The sequence below is a fragment of the Melitaea cinxia genome, chromosome 22 (genome assembly GCF_905220565.1).
Source record: "Melitaea cinxia chromosome 22, ilMelCinx1.1, whole genome shotgun sequence".
NCBI classification, from domain to species: domain Eukaryota; kingdom Metazoa; phylum Arthropoda; class Insecta; order Lepidoptera; family Nymphalidae; genus Melitaea; species Melitaea cinxia.
The window spans coordinates 12,700,950-12,717,393 of NC_059415.1; the positions used below are offsets into that span (position 1 = coordinate 12,700,950).

Sequence of the window (16,444 nt, forward strand, 5' to 3'; positions counted from 1 at the left end):
AGTAAAAGCATACCCTGGATCTCTTTAACCCTATCTGAAACTATCTTTTAATTAAGCAGAAATGAAATGTCTATGCAATACAATATGCTCGTAACAATTTTTTTATATTTATTGATATTCCAGATGCTTGAGCGAGAATTTTAATCACAATAATACAATACGCTGTCTAATAAAAGCATTATATATTATTTTTTATGTTTTTATATGGCAACAATAATAATAATAATAATAATAATAAAAGATTTATACACTAGCGACATCTATATTCACAACCTTACATCATAAACTTACTAAATTTAATTTAAATAATGAATTAATCCGCTAGATGGCATTGTAAATCACTAAATTTAAAGTCAAGAATACACAATAAAAAAGTTACAAAAAAGTACAATAAGAAATAATAAAATACGTAAGTATTAAATAAATACACGTAGAAGTTAAAGTTCAAAAGAACCTTATTCATGTTTGATGAAAACCATGAAAGCATTTTAAGAGACGATACGCCATAGCGGCAAGAATGCAGTGGAATCAACAGAAGTGTCATATTCATGAGTCATGACGTAAACTTAATAATTTGATTTCTGTAATGTCTATTTTCAGTTATTGTGTACATTAACAGTTTATAATACAATTAACCCATAAATCCATGATATGGCAAATTTTGAAACAGACTTATCCGAGAAAATTATGCTTAGGCTGATAAGCGCAAAAATATAAATTTTACATAACACAGGGCGTAGTCAAAAATGAATAAGATTGGGTACGCAAATAGGCAAGACTCAGAGGAAATTACGTTTGAAAAGATTATCATAACTCCCATACATTTTGTTAAAGCGTCAGATGCTAGACGAAAGTTCTAGAACCTTTTTATTATATTTTATTAATTTAATTAAATCAACAAAGGTACAGTAAAACTAATAGTGTAGACTGGTTGGTAATTATGTACAATCGAGGAGTGTAATTTATGGGGTTTGGGGAAAAAGGGGGTTGGGGGGTAGGGGGGGGTTCACCCCCCCGGCAAACTATTTTCGTGTAAACCCCGTTTTTACAGAGATATCCCCATGGTTACGAAAATGTTGTGGTTAAAGTTTTGAGGTTACAATACCTTAGATTTGATTATTACAATACCTTAGAGCTCCGTGTCTGACTCTAGCTTATTTATAAATTAGATGTAATAATTATGAAAATAGATATCAAATAAAATTGTAACGAAATTAGTAAAAATATTCTTTGTTTAAGTTAAGAGCGCTAGTTATTTATATTTGAATTCTACAAGCTGCTAAGGCTGAACATTTAGAGTTAATAAAAACAAAGATCGAGTAAGATTGAAGCAAAATGACTGTAATTATATCAATATAAATAATGCTACGTCACTTATTTAAAAATAAAATATCCGGCTAAAATCTAGATCATGGGCCGTCGATTTATGGGGTTTTGAGGAATGGAGGGAGGAGGAGGGGGGTAGCGGGCTACCCCGGTACCACTTTCATCCTGCGGAACTACATGGTTAATGAGATATCCATAATTAAAGTTTTGAGGTTAGAATAACGCTATTTAGAGCTATTACAATATCTTCGAGATCCGCGTCTAACTCCATCTTAGTTCCGGCTCTGCGGATAGTGCACTCATGCTCCGTTCTGCAGCTTTCACACGTTATTTTCGAACAGGTGTACGTAAAAATGATCTCGACAGCAAGATCAACAAACGATACTAACTGACGTTTAACGATTGATAGATAGACGCTTTCAAACAAAATGGCGTCACTTGGCGTTTCGTTCAAAAACAATTTAAGCACCAATGCATTATTGCAAATTAGATCTAGATTTGAACCAAATATCCACTGAGACCTGCTGAGACATTACGACGAGCTATAATCTAAAATACTTCTTTCCTAAAGCTAAACCCGAACTGGTCACACTTAACTCTCAAGACCCGCGCCAGTTGTGGAGGTCCGCAGTAGAACACTGTGATCTTCCCTTTACGCTGTTCTTGTAACCTCTGGAAGACCTTGTCCCAGTTCGGACGACCTGCATTCGTTCTGGTCTTCAAGCCAGTTATGAGGTCACGTTTTTCCTGGAATTGGTAGATGTTTAGGAATATTTTAATGCTTAAAAGTTAGTACATGGTTCAGCTCGGTCAGTTTGGGGATTGAACCCGCATTTCCGACTAACCGTGTCGGTGCTCTAACCAATTAAGCTATGGAACGATGTACCCATTAGGTTGAAATTTTTGATATGGTTTTATATTCGATGCTGCAATCGTATAGAACCGTCGGGTCGGCAAGTAAGCGTACGGTTCACCTCATGGTAAGCGATTACCGTAGCTTATAGACGTCTGCACCACCAGAAGCATCCCAAGCGTGTAGACGACCCTACCCCCGATCCCCCAGGAGCTTTAGTCACCTTACTCACTACATGAACACAACACTGCTCGAGAGCAGTAGGCACTACTCAGCCGTGCCCCCAGCCCCCCCTACCTTCTCGTGCAGCAGGTCCAGCGCCAGCTGCAGCCCCACGGCGCGCATGTCGGTGCGCTGCAGCGCGCTGGTGATGTACATGTGCATCTCCAGGAAGCGCGCGCCCGCCTCCGCCTGCTCGATCTCCAGCTGCGACAGCAGCGACACGAACCACTCGAACGAGCGCTGCTCGCGGTTGATCCAGAAGAAGTCCACCTGGAACGAGTGGGGAAGGTGTTCATTCAATTTATTCGGCATTTATCATCCTACTGATATACTGGTATAGGACTAGAGGCCTATGACTCTCTCTCCACGTAGGAAAAAGGATTGGAGCTTAATCTACTCCGCTGTTCCACTGCGGGTATTCCCAATGTTGCCAATGTTCCCTACGTAAAATTATGATTAAATAATTTGTATTACGTACATTGAATGAAAAAAAAAAAGATTAATAATAATGACGATAACCAAACAAACTCTATAGCAGTATATGGTACTGCGTCATCTCGGCGGTGAAGGTGTGTCACCGGCGGCGGAACACGATGGACACACTCACCTTCCTCAGGCTCATGTCGCCCTGGTACTGCGGCAGCTCGGCGGTGAAGGTGTGGGCGCACTTGGGGCAAGTGGCGCGCGCTCGCCAGTAGCGGTACACGATGGACACACTCACCTTCCTCAGGCTCATGTCGCCCTGGTACTGCGGCAGCTCGGCGGTGAAGGTGTGGGCGCACTTGGGGCAAGTGGCGCGCGCTCGCCAGTAGCGGTACACGATGGACACACTCACCTTCCTCAGGCTCATGTCGCCCTGGTACTGCGGCAGCTCGGCGGTGAAGGTGTGGGCGCACTTGGGGCAAGTGGCGCGCGCTCGCCAGTAGCGGTACACGATGGACACACTCACCTTCCTCAGGCTCATGTCGCCCTGGTACTGCGGCAGCTCGGCGGTGAAGGTGTGGGCGCACTTGGGGCAAGTGGCGCGCGCTCGCCAGTAGCGGTACACGATGGACACACTCACCTTCCTCAGGCTCATGTCGCCCTGGTACTGCGGCAGCTCGGCGGTGAAGGTGTGGGCGCACTTGGGGCAAGTGGCGCGCGCTCGCCAGTAGCGGTACACGATGGACACACTCACCTTCCTCAGGCTCATGTCGCCCTGGTACTGCGGCAGCTCGGCGGTGAAGGTGTGGGCGCACTTGGGGCAAGTGGCGCGCGCTCGCCAGTAGCGGTACACGATGGACACACTCACCTTCCTCAGGCTCATGTCGCCCTGGTACTGCGGCAGCTCGGCGGTGAAGGTGTGGGCGCACTTGGGGCAAGTGGCGCGCGCTCGCCAGTAGCGGTACACGATGGACACACTCACCTTCCTCAGGCTCATGTCGCCCTGGTACTGCGGCAGCTCGGCGGTGAAGGTGTGGGCGCACTTGGGGCAAGTGGCGCGCGCTCGCCAGTAGCGGTACACGATGGACACACTCACCTTCCTCAGGCTCATGTCGCCCTGGTACTGCGGCAGCTCGGCGGTGAAGGTGTGGGCGCACTTGGGGCAAGTGGCGCGCGCTCGCCAGTAGCGGTACACGATGGACACACTCACCTTCCTCAGGCTCATGTCGCCCTGGTACTGCGGCAGCTCGGCGGTGAAGGTGTGGGCGCACTTGGGGCAAGTGGCGCGCGCTCGCCAGTAGCGGTACACGATGGACACACTCACCTTCCTCAGGCTCATGTCGCCCTGGTACTGCGGCAGCTCGGCGGTGAAGGTGTGGGCGCACTTGGGGCAAGTGGCGCGCGCTCGCCAGTAGCGGTACACGATGGACACACTCACCTTCCTCAGGCTCATGTCGCCCTGGTACTGCGGCAGCTCGGCGGTGAAGGTGTGGGCGCACTTGGGGCAAGTGGCGCGCGCTCGCCAGTAGCGGTACACGATGGACACACTCACCTTCCTCAGGCTCATGTCGCCCTGGTACTGCGGCAGCTCGGCGGTGAAGGTGTGGGCGCACTTGGGGCAAGTGGCGCGCGCTCGCCAGTAGCGGTACACGATGGACACACTCACCTTCCTCAGGCTCATGTCGCCCTGGTACTGCGGCAGCTCGGCGGTGAAGGTGTGGGCGCACTTGGGGCAAGTGGCGCGCGCTCGCCAGTAGCGGTACACGATGGACACACTCACCTTCCTCAGGCTCATGTCGCCCTGGTACTGCGGCAGCTCGGCGGTGAAGGTGTGGGCGCACTTGGGGCAAGTGGCGCGCGCTCGCCAGTAGCGGTACACGATGGACACACTCACCTTCCTCAGGCTCATGTCGCCCTGGTACTGCGGCAGCTCGGCGGTGAAGGTGTGGGCGCACTTGGGGCAAGTGGCGCGCGCTCGCCAGTAGCGGTACACGATGGACACACTCACCTTCCTCAGGCTCATGTCGCCCTGGTACTGCGGCAGCTCGGCGGTGAAGGTGTGGGCGCACTTGGGGCAAGTGGCGCGCGCTCGCCAGTAGCGGTACACGATGGACACACTCACCTTCCTCAGGCTCATGTCGCCCTGGTACTGCGGCAGCTCGGCGGTGAAGGTGTGGGCGCACTTGGGGCAAGTGGCGCGCGCTCGCCAGTAGCGGTACACGATGGACACACTCACCTTCCTCAGGCTCATGTCGCCCTGGTACTGCGGCAGCTCGGCGGTGAAGGTGTGGGCGCACTTGGGGCAAGTGGCGCGCCCTCTCCAGTAGCGGTACATGATGGCCTGCAGGATGGACGCGAAGGGCGTCACTCCGATGCCGGCGGCGATGAGGACCGCGTGTTGTGCGTGGAAGATGTGCGAGGACGCTGCCCCGTACGGGCCGTCTATATATATCTGTGAAAACGTTTTGGGCTTAGAAGACTATTTCGGACTATGCTAGAAGTAAAAACTTATCCTGCCTTCGCTTCAGCCTGTAATATCCCACTGTTGGGCATAGGCCTCTTTCCCTATGTAGGAGAAGGATCAGAGCTTAATCCACCACGCTGCTCCAATGTGGGTTGGCGGATATATTCCCTACTATGAGTAACGATCGCTATCACGTGTATATAATAACAACCGGGACCGACAGCTTAACGTGCTCTCCGAGGCACGGTGGGGAGACCCACAAGGACTGCACAAACACCCAGACCACGGCAAACACCTGTATGGCCAATACAAATGTTTGTCATGTGCGGGGATCGAACCCGCAACCGCCAGCACAACGGGTAAAATCCATGGCTGTGACTGTTGCGCAATGGTCGCGTATCTTTGCCTTAGTAGACAAAATTTGACTATCGTAGAGCCCTCCGAGAGAGTAGACAACTTAAGAGAAGTTTATTGCATGACCCAGTCAATTTACTACGAAGTTCTCATAGTAATTTAACATCAGTTCATAGAGTGAGAAAGAATAAGAGCCGTTTTTCTTATCATTAGTCTAGTTTAGCCGAGACTCCTCAAGAGATGTCCTATTGGACTTTTGTGGTTAAGCAATAATTTATGATATTCGTAATGAAAATGGGCTTATTTGGGAACTAAAATCCTTAAACATAAAACTGACCTCCAACGGTTTTCCAACAGGGTAGTTTGTAGCTGGTTCTTCAGCGATCGACTCGGTCGTTTCGTTAGGGCAAGGTTTCTCATTTGATTCTACGTCACGCTCTACAGACAGGCTTTTTGATAAACGGCGTCTCGCTGTGAAATAAAAAATAATTCTTAAAAAGTTATGTTCCAGAGTTTTAGATTATAAGAATCTACTGAGAATTGAGGGTTCTGTTCGTCTAAATGAACCATAACGAGTTCTTTGAAAGTCACAATCGATGATGTGAATATATTCTATAATTTTTGTGTATATTATTATGATCTAGGATTTTAATTTTTGTGTTACCCACACATTAGGAATTCTAAACATTTTTGAATATCATATTAAATATTGACCGCTCCAGCGGGATTCGAACCCGCGTCTCCGATTGACCGTGTCGGCGCTCTAGCCAATAGCCATAGGGAACGATGTACCCGCTAGATCGAAACTTTTGATATGATGTAATATGAAACTTTGAATAGTAACGGGTTTCTGTAAAGAGCTCACTATAGACGGCGCCACGGTTCGCTTAAACCGAATATAAAAATTATCATATCAAAATATATTATTTTCATAATTTTTGTGCGAATATTATACAATTTTACTTTCTAAACATTTTTGAATATCATATCAAAAATTGAGTAGGATTGACCGTGACCGACTGACCGTGTCGGAGACGCGGGTTCGAATCCCGCTGGAGTGGTCAGTTTTTGATATGATATTCAAAAATGTTTAGAATTCTTAATGTGTGGGTAGCACAAAAATAAAATCGTACATATTAAAAAAAAAATTTTACTTTCTATTTTAATTTTTATTTAAGTAGTGTTTTTAAGATCCATCACTTGATAAAAAGGAGAGCTCCTCACCAAGGCTCAGGATGCTCTCGTTGGAGCGGCGGCGCTCGTCGGGCGGGCGGCAGGCGACGATGGCGGGCTTGGTGCGCATGTAGCGGAAGCTGTGCGCCAGCGCCCGCGCCTGGGGCGGCGGGGCGGGCGGGCACAGCGCGGCCGCCCGCCCCAGCGCCGAGGCGCCGAACTGGCGCTCGGACTCCGAGCGGTGCACGTCGCGGGGGCTGGGAGACCAGGGAACGCTGATTTTTTTTTATTATTTTTTTTTTTTTATTGGAACCACAAACAAGTTTACAATAGACATTAACTACATTAAATGTAAGTATTACAATTTAAGTTATTGCAAACTCAACACTGATGGTCACATTGAACATAATCAAATGGTGAACCTGTCTTACAATTCATTGTTTCTATGATTGAATTTGATAAGTCTTAATCAAAATATAATATATAATACATAATTATGTACTCACATATAGATATAGACTATAAAATATATATATACATATACATAATATATATATACACCCACATACCTAAACATATACAAATACACTAATATAGTAGTTTTAAATATTCTTTTATATACATACATATTTTCTTCAATAGATATATTAAACGTGTAAGTGACTTGTGCGTTAAGGTTGTCCATTCAAAATATTAATAATCTGGCTCGTATATGCGTCATTACAATTGGCAAAAATGTCTAATGTATAAAATTTACTATTATATGTATCAAACATTCGATTTAACGGGAAACGGATACCTGCATTCGTACGAGATCGCGTCACTGCAAAAAATTTATAACGGCGGGATGGTCGCAAATGAGCGCGAGAAGGCACAGAATATCTAATTTTGCTTACAATGTCCATGCAATCATACTTATTATTACAAAGATCGTAAAGCAACATAGCTTCTAGTTGCAGTCGTCTAGATTTCAAGTCGAGCAGTTTGTAGTTCCTTAAAAGCGACTCATAAGGTATACGTTTACGACAATATTTGTAATTCATGTGACGTAAGAATTTTTTCTGTACCTTCTATAAACTTTTCTCATATTTAATGTATAATGGATTCCAGATAGCAACGGCATATTCAAGTTGTGGCCTTATTAAGGACTTAAGAATCTATGTGAGCGTCAAAGTGCACCTTGTTGTCTAACGTTACACCTAGGTCTCTTATATTTTGTACTTTAACAATATCTGTGTCACAGAGGGAATACGTGAAAATGCTTACCGTTTTTCTCTTAGTAAAGCTTATGCTTTTGCATTTATTGAGGCTAAGTTCCAATTTATTTTCATAGCAGTAGGTGGTGAATCTATCCAAATCTTCCTGAAGCAACTCGTGGTCTTGGTAAATGTTTATTTTTCGATATATTTTTAAGTCATCAGCGTAAAGAAGAAATTTACTATTAGGGAAGCATTTGTTAATATCGTTTATGAAAATGACAAACAGTAACGGACCCAAGATAGATCCATGAGGGACGCCTGAGCTCACACTTGATGTAGATGATTCATAACCACCAACCACCACCCTCTGTGTTCTATTAGAGATGTAAGATTTAAGCCACCTCCAAAGATTTCCTCTTATACCATTATAAACAATTTTTTCCAGCAGTATACGATGGTCCACTCGATCAAACGCCTTGCGGAAATCAGTGTAGATACTATCGATTTGGGTGTTTGCATCAAGTCCATCAAATAAATCAGTTGTATAGGTCAACAGATTTGTTATAGTCGACCGTCTTTTTACGAAACCGTGCTGCTGCTGTAGGATATTATTGTGCATGAAAGGATATATAGCATTGTGGACTAGTCTCTCAAAGACCTTAGAGAGAACCGGTAGAATGGATATAGGCCTATAGTTCTCTATATCACTTTTTAAACCACTCTTATATACAGGGACAATCCTAGCGCTTTTCCATATTTTTGGGAAAATACCATCAGATACACATTTATTATAAAGATAGTGAAGAGGCTGATCAATCACTGTTGCAGTTTCCCTAAAGAAAATGGGAGATATATTGTCAACTCCAGCACCCTTAGAGTTATCAATAGATTCTAATGACCTACGAATTTCTGTTTTAGATAAATTTATATCGTTAATAATAAAATTAGATGTATTTTCTGATAAACTAAAGTCACTAATGTCTAGACTATTGGGTACACAGGAAGGCTGATAGACTGAAAAAAAAGAATTTGCTAAATAAATTACATGCATCATCGAGGTTACCGGCTTTTGATGTTTTATAATGCAAATTAATAGGAATATCTGTTGATCGTTTCCGATGATTTACATAGCTCCAAAAGTATTTTATGTTACCCTTTATACTAATTTCTAATGAACCCATATGTCTTGTAGCAGTTTTTAGACGCAATCTTAAATTCTTTCCTATAAACGGAGAAAATATTATAGTTTGAGTCATTATTAAATTTTTTCATCTTTATCCACGCTTTATTCTTTTTCTTAAACAACTGTATTAATTTGGAGGTGAACCAAACTGGGTAACCATTAGTTTTAATATTTTTTAATGGTGCGTTTTCCTGTATTATTATATATAATTTGTCGTAGAAACATGAAACAGCCTCTTCAATTTCTCTATTTTTAAAAAGATCACTCCAATTTATCATTGACAATTCCTGTTTAATTTTATCATAATTAGCCTTTTTAAAACAATATTTATAAAATGACCTACGCTGCAAATAATTGGAGTTGCTCGTGAATGGAACTGAAACCCAGAAGGGTGGATGGTGTTCGTCCGGCAACACTAATAGTGAGGTACTGGCAATAAAACACAATCTAGAACGTTGGTAAAAAATAAATCCAGTGTTGTGTTATTGCGATTGTTCAAAGTATTTATTTGATAGCAATTTGTAATCGTCATAAAGTTATTTATACACCTATTTATTTGATTTAAGTTACCACTCCTCAGGTGTTGCTTATGCGGCTCGCTATTTATCCAATTCAAACTAGGTGAATTAAAATCACCAACAATAAAAATATTCTCCACATTATTACCTTCAAAATATGTTATAGCATATGTTAGGGCAGAAGCAATGTTCGTTATATCTCGTGTCAACGATTTTATTGAAGTAGAACACAACAAGATATAGAAAGGAGGATAAGAGTTTAATGTTCCTCTAAGTAAGATGGCCAGAACACCGTAACAAGGTCAGCAAAGCGATTGCGATGCTTTTGGTACTGCAGACGTCTACAGGCTACGGTAACCTCTTACTATCAAATGGGCCGTAAGCTTGTTGGTCTAGTCATACATAAAAAAACCAAGCCAAAAGAGACAAGTTCATATTTGTTAGAGCTGATACGATATACAAAATTTAAAAAAAGTATGTATGTCAATTTTATGATATTTATAAATGTATCTATCTATTTTTCATAACAGAAGTTGCGCTGTAATAATCACTCTCAGGAGAGATCTGGTTACTACACAATTTCAGTTTCGCGTTGCGTTTAATGCGTTTTGATACATCCGCCCTTTTTGTTTTCATTGAAAATCGATTTTAAAAAGCTCTCAACAAAAGTTCGGTGTTTTGCTAGGCACAAAGTAAAATCGGTAATCGTCGACAAAAATATTAGTAATCATAAAAGCATCACTTTTCGACAAACAAAAAGTTATCAAAAAATACCTTGAATCATATAATTCTGGAAAATAATACTCACGGCGGTGTGCTGACCTTCTTGTCGTTTCTGACGTCTGGCATCGAACGAGATTTCTCCAAAAACCTCAGCGGAGAGAGAAACGATGGCCTTGTCAATAATGGCGGCGGAGAAAACGCTGAAAAATACACAATATTTTCTTATTGAGACAGTTATATTCTTGTTAAAGATCAACACAAGAAGAAGAAGATCAATACAAACAATTGGTTGAGACAAAGTTTGGTACTGTTAATAGTATACAATCAAATTGTAAATACTCGAGGGAACAGAGCAAAATGCAACACTAAAAAACGATCTAAATATTATACTCAAGCAGAATTTTGAAACAACATTAAGACAACAGAATCAGTAGAAAATTATATCAATATCAAGTAGTTTTGGACATTTTATTCAGACATCGCTTTGTAAAAGGTAATTTAAGGTACATCTTCAAGTTCATTACCAGGGAAGCTGTGTTCATTTTCTTCCTCAATAGTAAAGGCCTCGTTGGTGTAGGCGAGAGGCGAGAAGTCGACGGAACGCTTCTTGCTCGAACTCGAACTCCGTCTCCTGCTTCTGTTGCTCTGACCTGAACCACTGCGCGTTACTTTTCTGAAAATGCATCAATTTTACATAAGGATAGAATCTCATTAACCTGAATATCATTAACCTGATATTTGTCTAGAAAGTTTGACGCATTTGTAGATTCTTATTATAATTTAATTCCATTATTATACACAGCGTTACACACCAAATCAGTTTTACATCTTCATTGGACATGTTTTTCGTCCATTTACATTGATAATTAAAGTAATACGTGTTCCGAATGACTTTGATTTTAGTTTTGATGTGCTCATTATAATCACTGCTGACAAACACTTCTTCTTACATGCAGGAGAAAGGGTCTACTGACTCATTTCTTTCTATTTATGAATGAGCATTGATAATTGCTCTATCAAGAGTAGCAATTGTTACCAGGATTATATCACGATCACTCAGTATAACCTCGACATTATCAGATCTGTTTGCGTTGTATATGACTTTAGTGATGGAAATTGGGGTTACGATGAAATAATGTTCGAGTTTTTTCATTTTTATGGTCAAAATAAATTTAAGGTGACATTTTTTGACTAGCCCGTTGGCGCAGTTTGTAGTGACCCTGCTTTCTGTTCCGAGGGTTGTGGGTTCGATACCCACCCCGAGTCTGGGTGTAATATAAATATTTATTTATATATTTATATATGTATTATTTATAAGTATGTTTATCGAAAAAAAAATATGTAGCCATACCAGTCGGCTGTTACCTATAACACAAGCATTAAGTTGCTTACTTTAGGAACAGACGACCGTGTGTGTATTGTGTAGATATTTATTTATTTATTTATATTATTTATTTATTTTTGGTGACTTGCTCGATCAGTAAAGATTTTCATTCATTCCTAATATCAGCTAAATATAAACATAGGTTTACACATACATTTTTTTTGTAATAATATTCGAACAAAACGATAAAAGAAAGTAATTTTACTCGTGTATCACTTCCTCGCTCGCGTTGAGTCTCTTTTGCTCCTCTTCGAAGTACTCGTACAAGCGATTTGTCCACTCGCCCACTCCACGTATGTGAAGCCAGATGTAGTCTAGTGAAACAAACTATATTATTACAGATGAAACTTTGTTTTTTCATAGAAATCTTCATGATTTCGTGTATATTTCTTGTGCAAAAAATTTAAAAGACAATTAGATTTACTTGATATCAAGTTATTACCGACTCCACAGACTATACTACTCTCCACAGAGGTGACTGATTGAAGAGATGAGGAAGAAGAAAAAAGAAAACGAGGAAAAGAAAGGCACGAGTGAGAGCGAAAGGGATGATATCAAACAAGCAGTTTTTGAATTATATCTAATAATATGTTTTAAAGACGATGTTTTGTTTGATGGACACAATTATTGAACATAGGAACTGGGCTTCAGGAAGAGAATACAACACAGCACAACATACTGTTACACTGAGGTTTAGGATAGAACAATGTTGAATCTTAATTCGAGGCTGCTGCTTCAGGGTATTTTATGTCACCTTCCTTATATTGAACGTAAGTTCTCTTATCAATTTGCATACGTATCTGCCTTAAGGATAAGGAAGGGAGGATAAATAATTAACTTAATATTGTTATTAAACAAAAAGAAATAAACAATACGACTTCAATTTCAATGGATAAGTACTAAAATGAGGAAATCGTCATCGTAGGGTGTCGAAAAACAATCACTAACGCATGATTAGGGATATTTCAAAAAGGAATCATCAGATCCTGCCCAAATTTAAACACAACTATTTTCAAATTAAAACTAATTATAAAAAAAGGTACAACCAGTGAAAAGCTACGAGGTAACACACATAAAAAACAGTCGAATTGAAAATCTCCTTGGCTATGCTTTAGATTAAGTACGACCGAATTATGGGGTTTTTGGGGGTGGACCGCGGAGGGTGTAGGGGGAGCTATACTAGGTAATCATGGGTTTTCGAAGTGTGGCAGTGGTACCGGGGGTAGCGTTCCCCACCACCTCCCCCCCCCTTTCCCCCACAATCTCGAAATTCAGTCGTACCTAATCTAAAGCTTTACCCCACCTCCTTTTCTAAGGTAGGTTAAATAGAAAGAAGATTTGTTCAAGATAAAACGACAAGATTATCAACATAGATATATGTATATACGATTGACATGTAGATAACTGTTCTGGTGTAATGGTGCGTGTACTATGACGGTCGCGGGTTCGATTCCCACTCGGAGTGGATACTTGTGTTTGTACAAATATTTACTTCTGGTCTGATTGTTAGTCCATGTGCGTCTCCCCACCGTGCCTGGGAGAGTACGTTGAGCTGTCGGTCCCGGTCGATATCACGTACACCTGCCAGCGATCGGTACTCGTAGCACATGAATTGATTGTCAACTGAGGTAGGGCACAGTAGGAATTTCCTGCTCAAAATACGGAGCAGCCCGACTGGGGTAGTACCTCGACCTTACAGAAGATCACAGCTAAATAATACTGTTTTCAAGCATTGTGTTCCTGTTGGTGAGTAAGGTGGCCAGAGCTCCTGGGGGGATTGGGTCGGCAACGCGCTTGCGATCTGGTGTTGCAGGCGTCTATAAGCTACGGTAATCGCTTGCCATCAGGCGAGTCGTACGCTCGTTTGGCGACCTAGTGACACAAGGGGCGGTACCGGGCTGCTCGGGCGCGCTGCTGATGGTGAAGGGGTGCCACTCGTGCGCCGCGACGGCCGGCACGTTGACGAACACGAAGTCGCCGGCGTGGAAGTGGAACAGCGGCGGGCGGCGCACCTGCACGTGCGTGACGCGCGACGGCAGCAGCGCGCCCGACGAGATGTACGAGCGGCCGCGCTCCGACCTGCGCGGGCTGGGGCTCACTGGCAGTCCAGCCACAGGGCCGGTCTCGGCTCGGAGCTGAGACCGACCCTGTGACGTGGATCGGGCCTTCATACCGGAGCTTACTGGCAGTCCACGTCACGGGGCCGCTCACAGGGTCGCTCTCGGCTCTGAGCTGAGACCGACCCTGTGATGTTTTTTTTTTTATATATAGACTAGCGCTTTTATATATAGACTAGCGCTTGACCGTGATCTCACCTGATGGTAAGTGAAGATGCAGCCTAAGATAATGCGCGCTTAGAAGATGACCTGTAATGTGGATCGGGTCTTGAACTGAGATCGACCCTGTGATGTTTTTTTTTATATATAGACTAGCGCTTGACCGCGATCTCACCTGATGGTAAGTGAAGATGCAGCCTAAGATAGTGCGCGCTTAGAAGATGCCCTGTAATGTGGATCGGGTCTTGAACTGAGATCGACCCTGTGACGTGGGTCGGGCCTGCATATATCGAATTCTCGTGCCACAGTGTTAGCGACCAAACTCCTCAGAAAGACCTTGACGCCTTTTGTCCATATTTGGTAGGTCTAAGAATCGATCATCAGCTACTTTTAAGCCCCTAAGTAATAAATATTAGATCTTCTTATGATTTGGCATTGAAAAATACATACAGCTCTAAATTTTTACCCCTCTACCACCAGCTCTTATTTTTAATAGCGTTTGCGACCAAATGTCGTTTTTCTAGTCAGCTAGTAGTGTGGTTACGGCATTAAGAATATAGCCATCCTCTCTGTTCCCGTGGGTATCGTAAGAGGCGACTAAGAGATAACACAGTTCCACTACCAGCATGAAACTTAAAAAGCCGACCAATGGCGGAATAACCATCCAACTGCTTCCTTTGAAATACACAGGCCGAAGACGGGCAGCAGCGTCTTCGGTGCAACAAAGCCAGCCCTGCGGTCACCAACCCGCCTGCCCAGCGTGGTGACTATGGGCAAAACACATGAGTTCACGTTATTTTTGGCGTAAACTTGTGGAGGCCTATGTCCAGCAGTGGACTGTATTAGGCTGAAAAGATGATATTGCACCTAGACCCGAGGCGGGAACCGAACCCACAACCCTCGAAACATAAAGCATAAATATCTACTATGCTAATAAGCTCTAACTAGTCTGGCCATAAATACTGTTACATAAAAACTTTTCTTTTTTCAACTTTTTAATTATTTTGACATTGGAACATCATCATCATCATTTTTATCATCCATCATCATCAAATTGGAACACGTATATTAATTATTTTAAAAACTTATTTCGATTTTTCGCCATTTCACATATTTTACCTCATCCATGCCAATCTCATTATCCTTTCAATTAAGTAAATGACGCCAGGCACGATGAACCATTTCCAGAAGTTAGGAGCGTGGAAGATGAGAAGGATCCAGAAGGGAATGTACAACAGGTGACAGAAGTAGAACACCTGAAAGTTGGCACATAATCAATATAACAAAAGGACTACTGACTGTCGTCAATGATAGAGTCAGTCAACAGTAATGCTCTAAGCTGATGTCCCCGTAAAGGGTAAGTACCACCACATAAGACCAATTTTGGTTAAAAAATTCAAATCGTGCATTGACTAGAATTTTCAAACTATATAACAATATATCAAGGCCATATGAATTTGGATATTTTCAAGGTAATAACAGCTCAGACTTAAATTGTGAGAGAAAACCCTTTAATTTAAAAAAAAATATAAAAACAAATGGGAGCAAATTCCATCGGATTGAGATGAAAATAAATACTATACTGGAATATTTAAAAAAAATTGTCTAGACCAAGTTTTAGTTATTTATTAAATGAAATGATTACTTTATTGCATGGCGTAAAATTGGTCATACAAATAACATACACATCGTCGTCTCCTATTAATTTCGACAATTTAGTGCTTGTATTTTAGGTATTATGAAAGTTCTCACTCACCTCAAAACACCCACCTTTCCTCAAAGCGGGTCTAGACGAGATGGACAGTCCAAACAGAACAATACACAACAATATTCCAGTAGGATTAGCACAACCCCCGCATAAGCCGAACAGTCCTGGTTTACTCGTGAACACCCACTCCGCTATAGTGTAGTTTTGGGAATTGATGACTGGATCGTTAACCACTATTAGACCTGACAGATAAAATGGTGAATAAATTTGACGCATAAACTTTAGGATGTGTTGAGTAAAGTGTCCTTTCAAGTTGATTCATTATTACAGCCTATACAGTCCACTGCTGGACATAGGCCTCCACAAGTTTACGCCAAAAATAACGTGAACTCATGTGTTTTACCCATAGTCACCACGCTGGGCAGGCGGGTTGGTGACCGCAGTACTGGCTTTGTCGCACCGAAGACGCTGCTGCCCGTCTTCGGCCTGTGTATTTCAAAGCCAGCAGTTGGATGGTTATCCCGCCATCGGTCGGCTTCTTAAGTTCCAAGGTGGTTGTGGAACCTTGTTATCCCTTAGTCACCTCTTACGACACCCACGGGAAGAGAGGGGGTTGCTAAATTCTTTAGCTGTAGCCA

At 42.5% G+C, this 16,444-nt stretch overlaps 1 protein-coding gene across 1 annotated transcript in view; it reads right to left on the reverse strand.

Moving 5' to 3' along the window:
- Positions 1-1,875: 1,875 nt before the first annotated feature.
- The window catches only part of LOC123664638, an 88,525-nt gene continuing 73,956 nt past the window's right edge, over positions 1,876-16,444 (reverse strand). The window contains exons 10-21 of the mRNA XM_045599156.1: positions 15,855-16,048; positions 15,218-15,354; positions 13,717-13,901; positions 12,028-12,136; positions 10,963-11,111; positions 10,524-10,638; positions 8,008-8,913; positions 6,867-7,072; positions 5,980-6,113; positions 5,061-5,276; positions 2,477-2,671; positions 1,876-2,073 (exon numbers count right to left, since the gene is read on the reverse strand). Coding sequence (XP_045455112.1) covers positions 1,876-2,073; positions 2,477-2,671; positions 5,061-5,276; positions 5,980-6,113; positions 6,867-7,072; positions 8,008-8,913; positions 10,524-10,638; positions 10,963-11,111; positions 12,028-12,136; positions 13,717-13,901; positions 15,218-15,354; positions 15,855-16,048 — 2,744 coding nt within the window. The remainder of the gene's footprint in view (positions 2,074-2,476; positions 2,672-5,060; positions 5,277-5,979; positions 6,114-6,866; positions 7,073-8,007; positions 8,914-10,523; positions 10,639-10,962; positions 11,112-12,027; positions 12,137-13,716; positions 13,902-15,217; positions 15,355-15,854; positions 16,049-16,444) is intronic.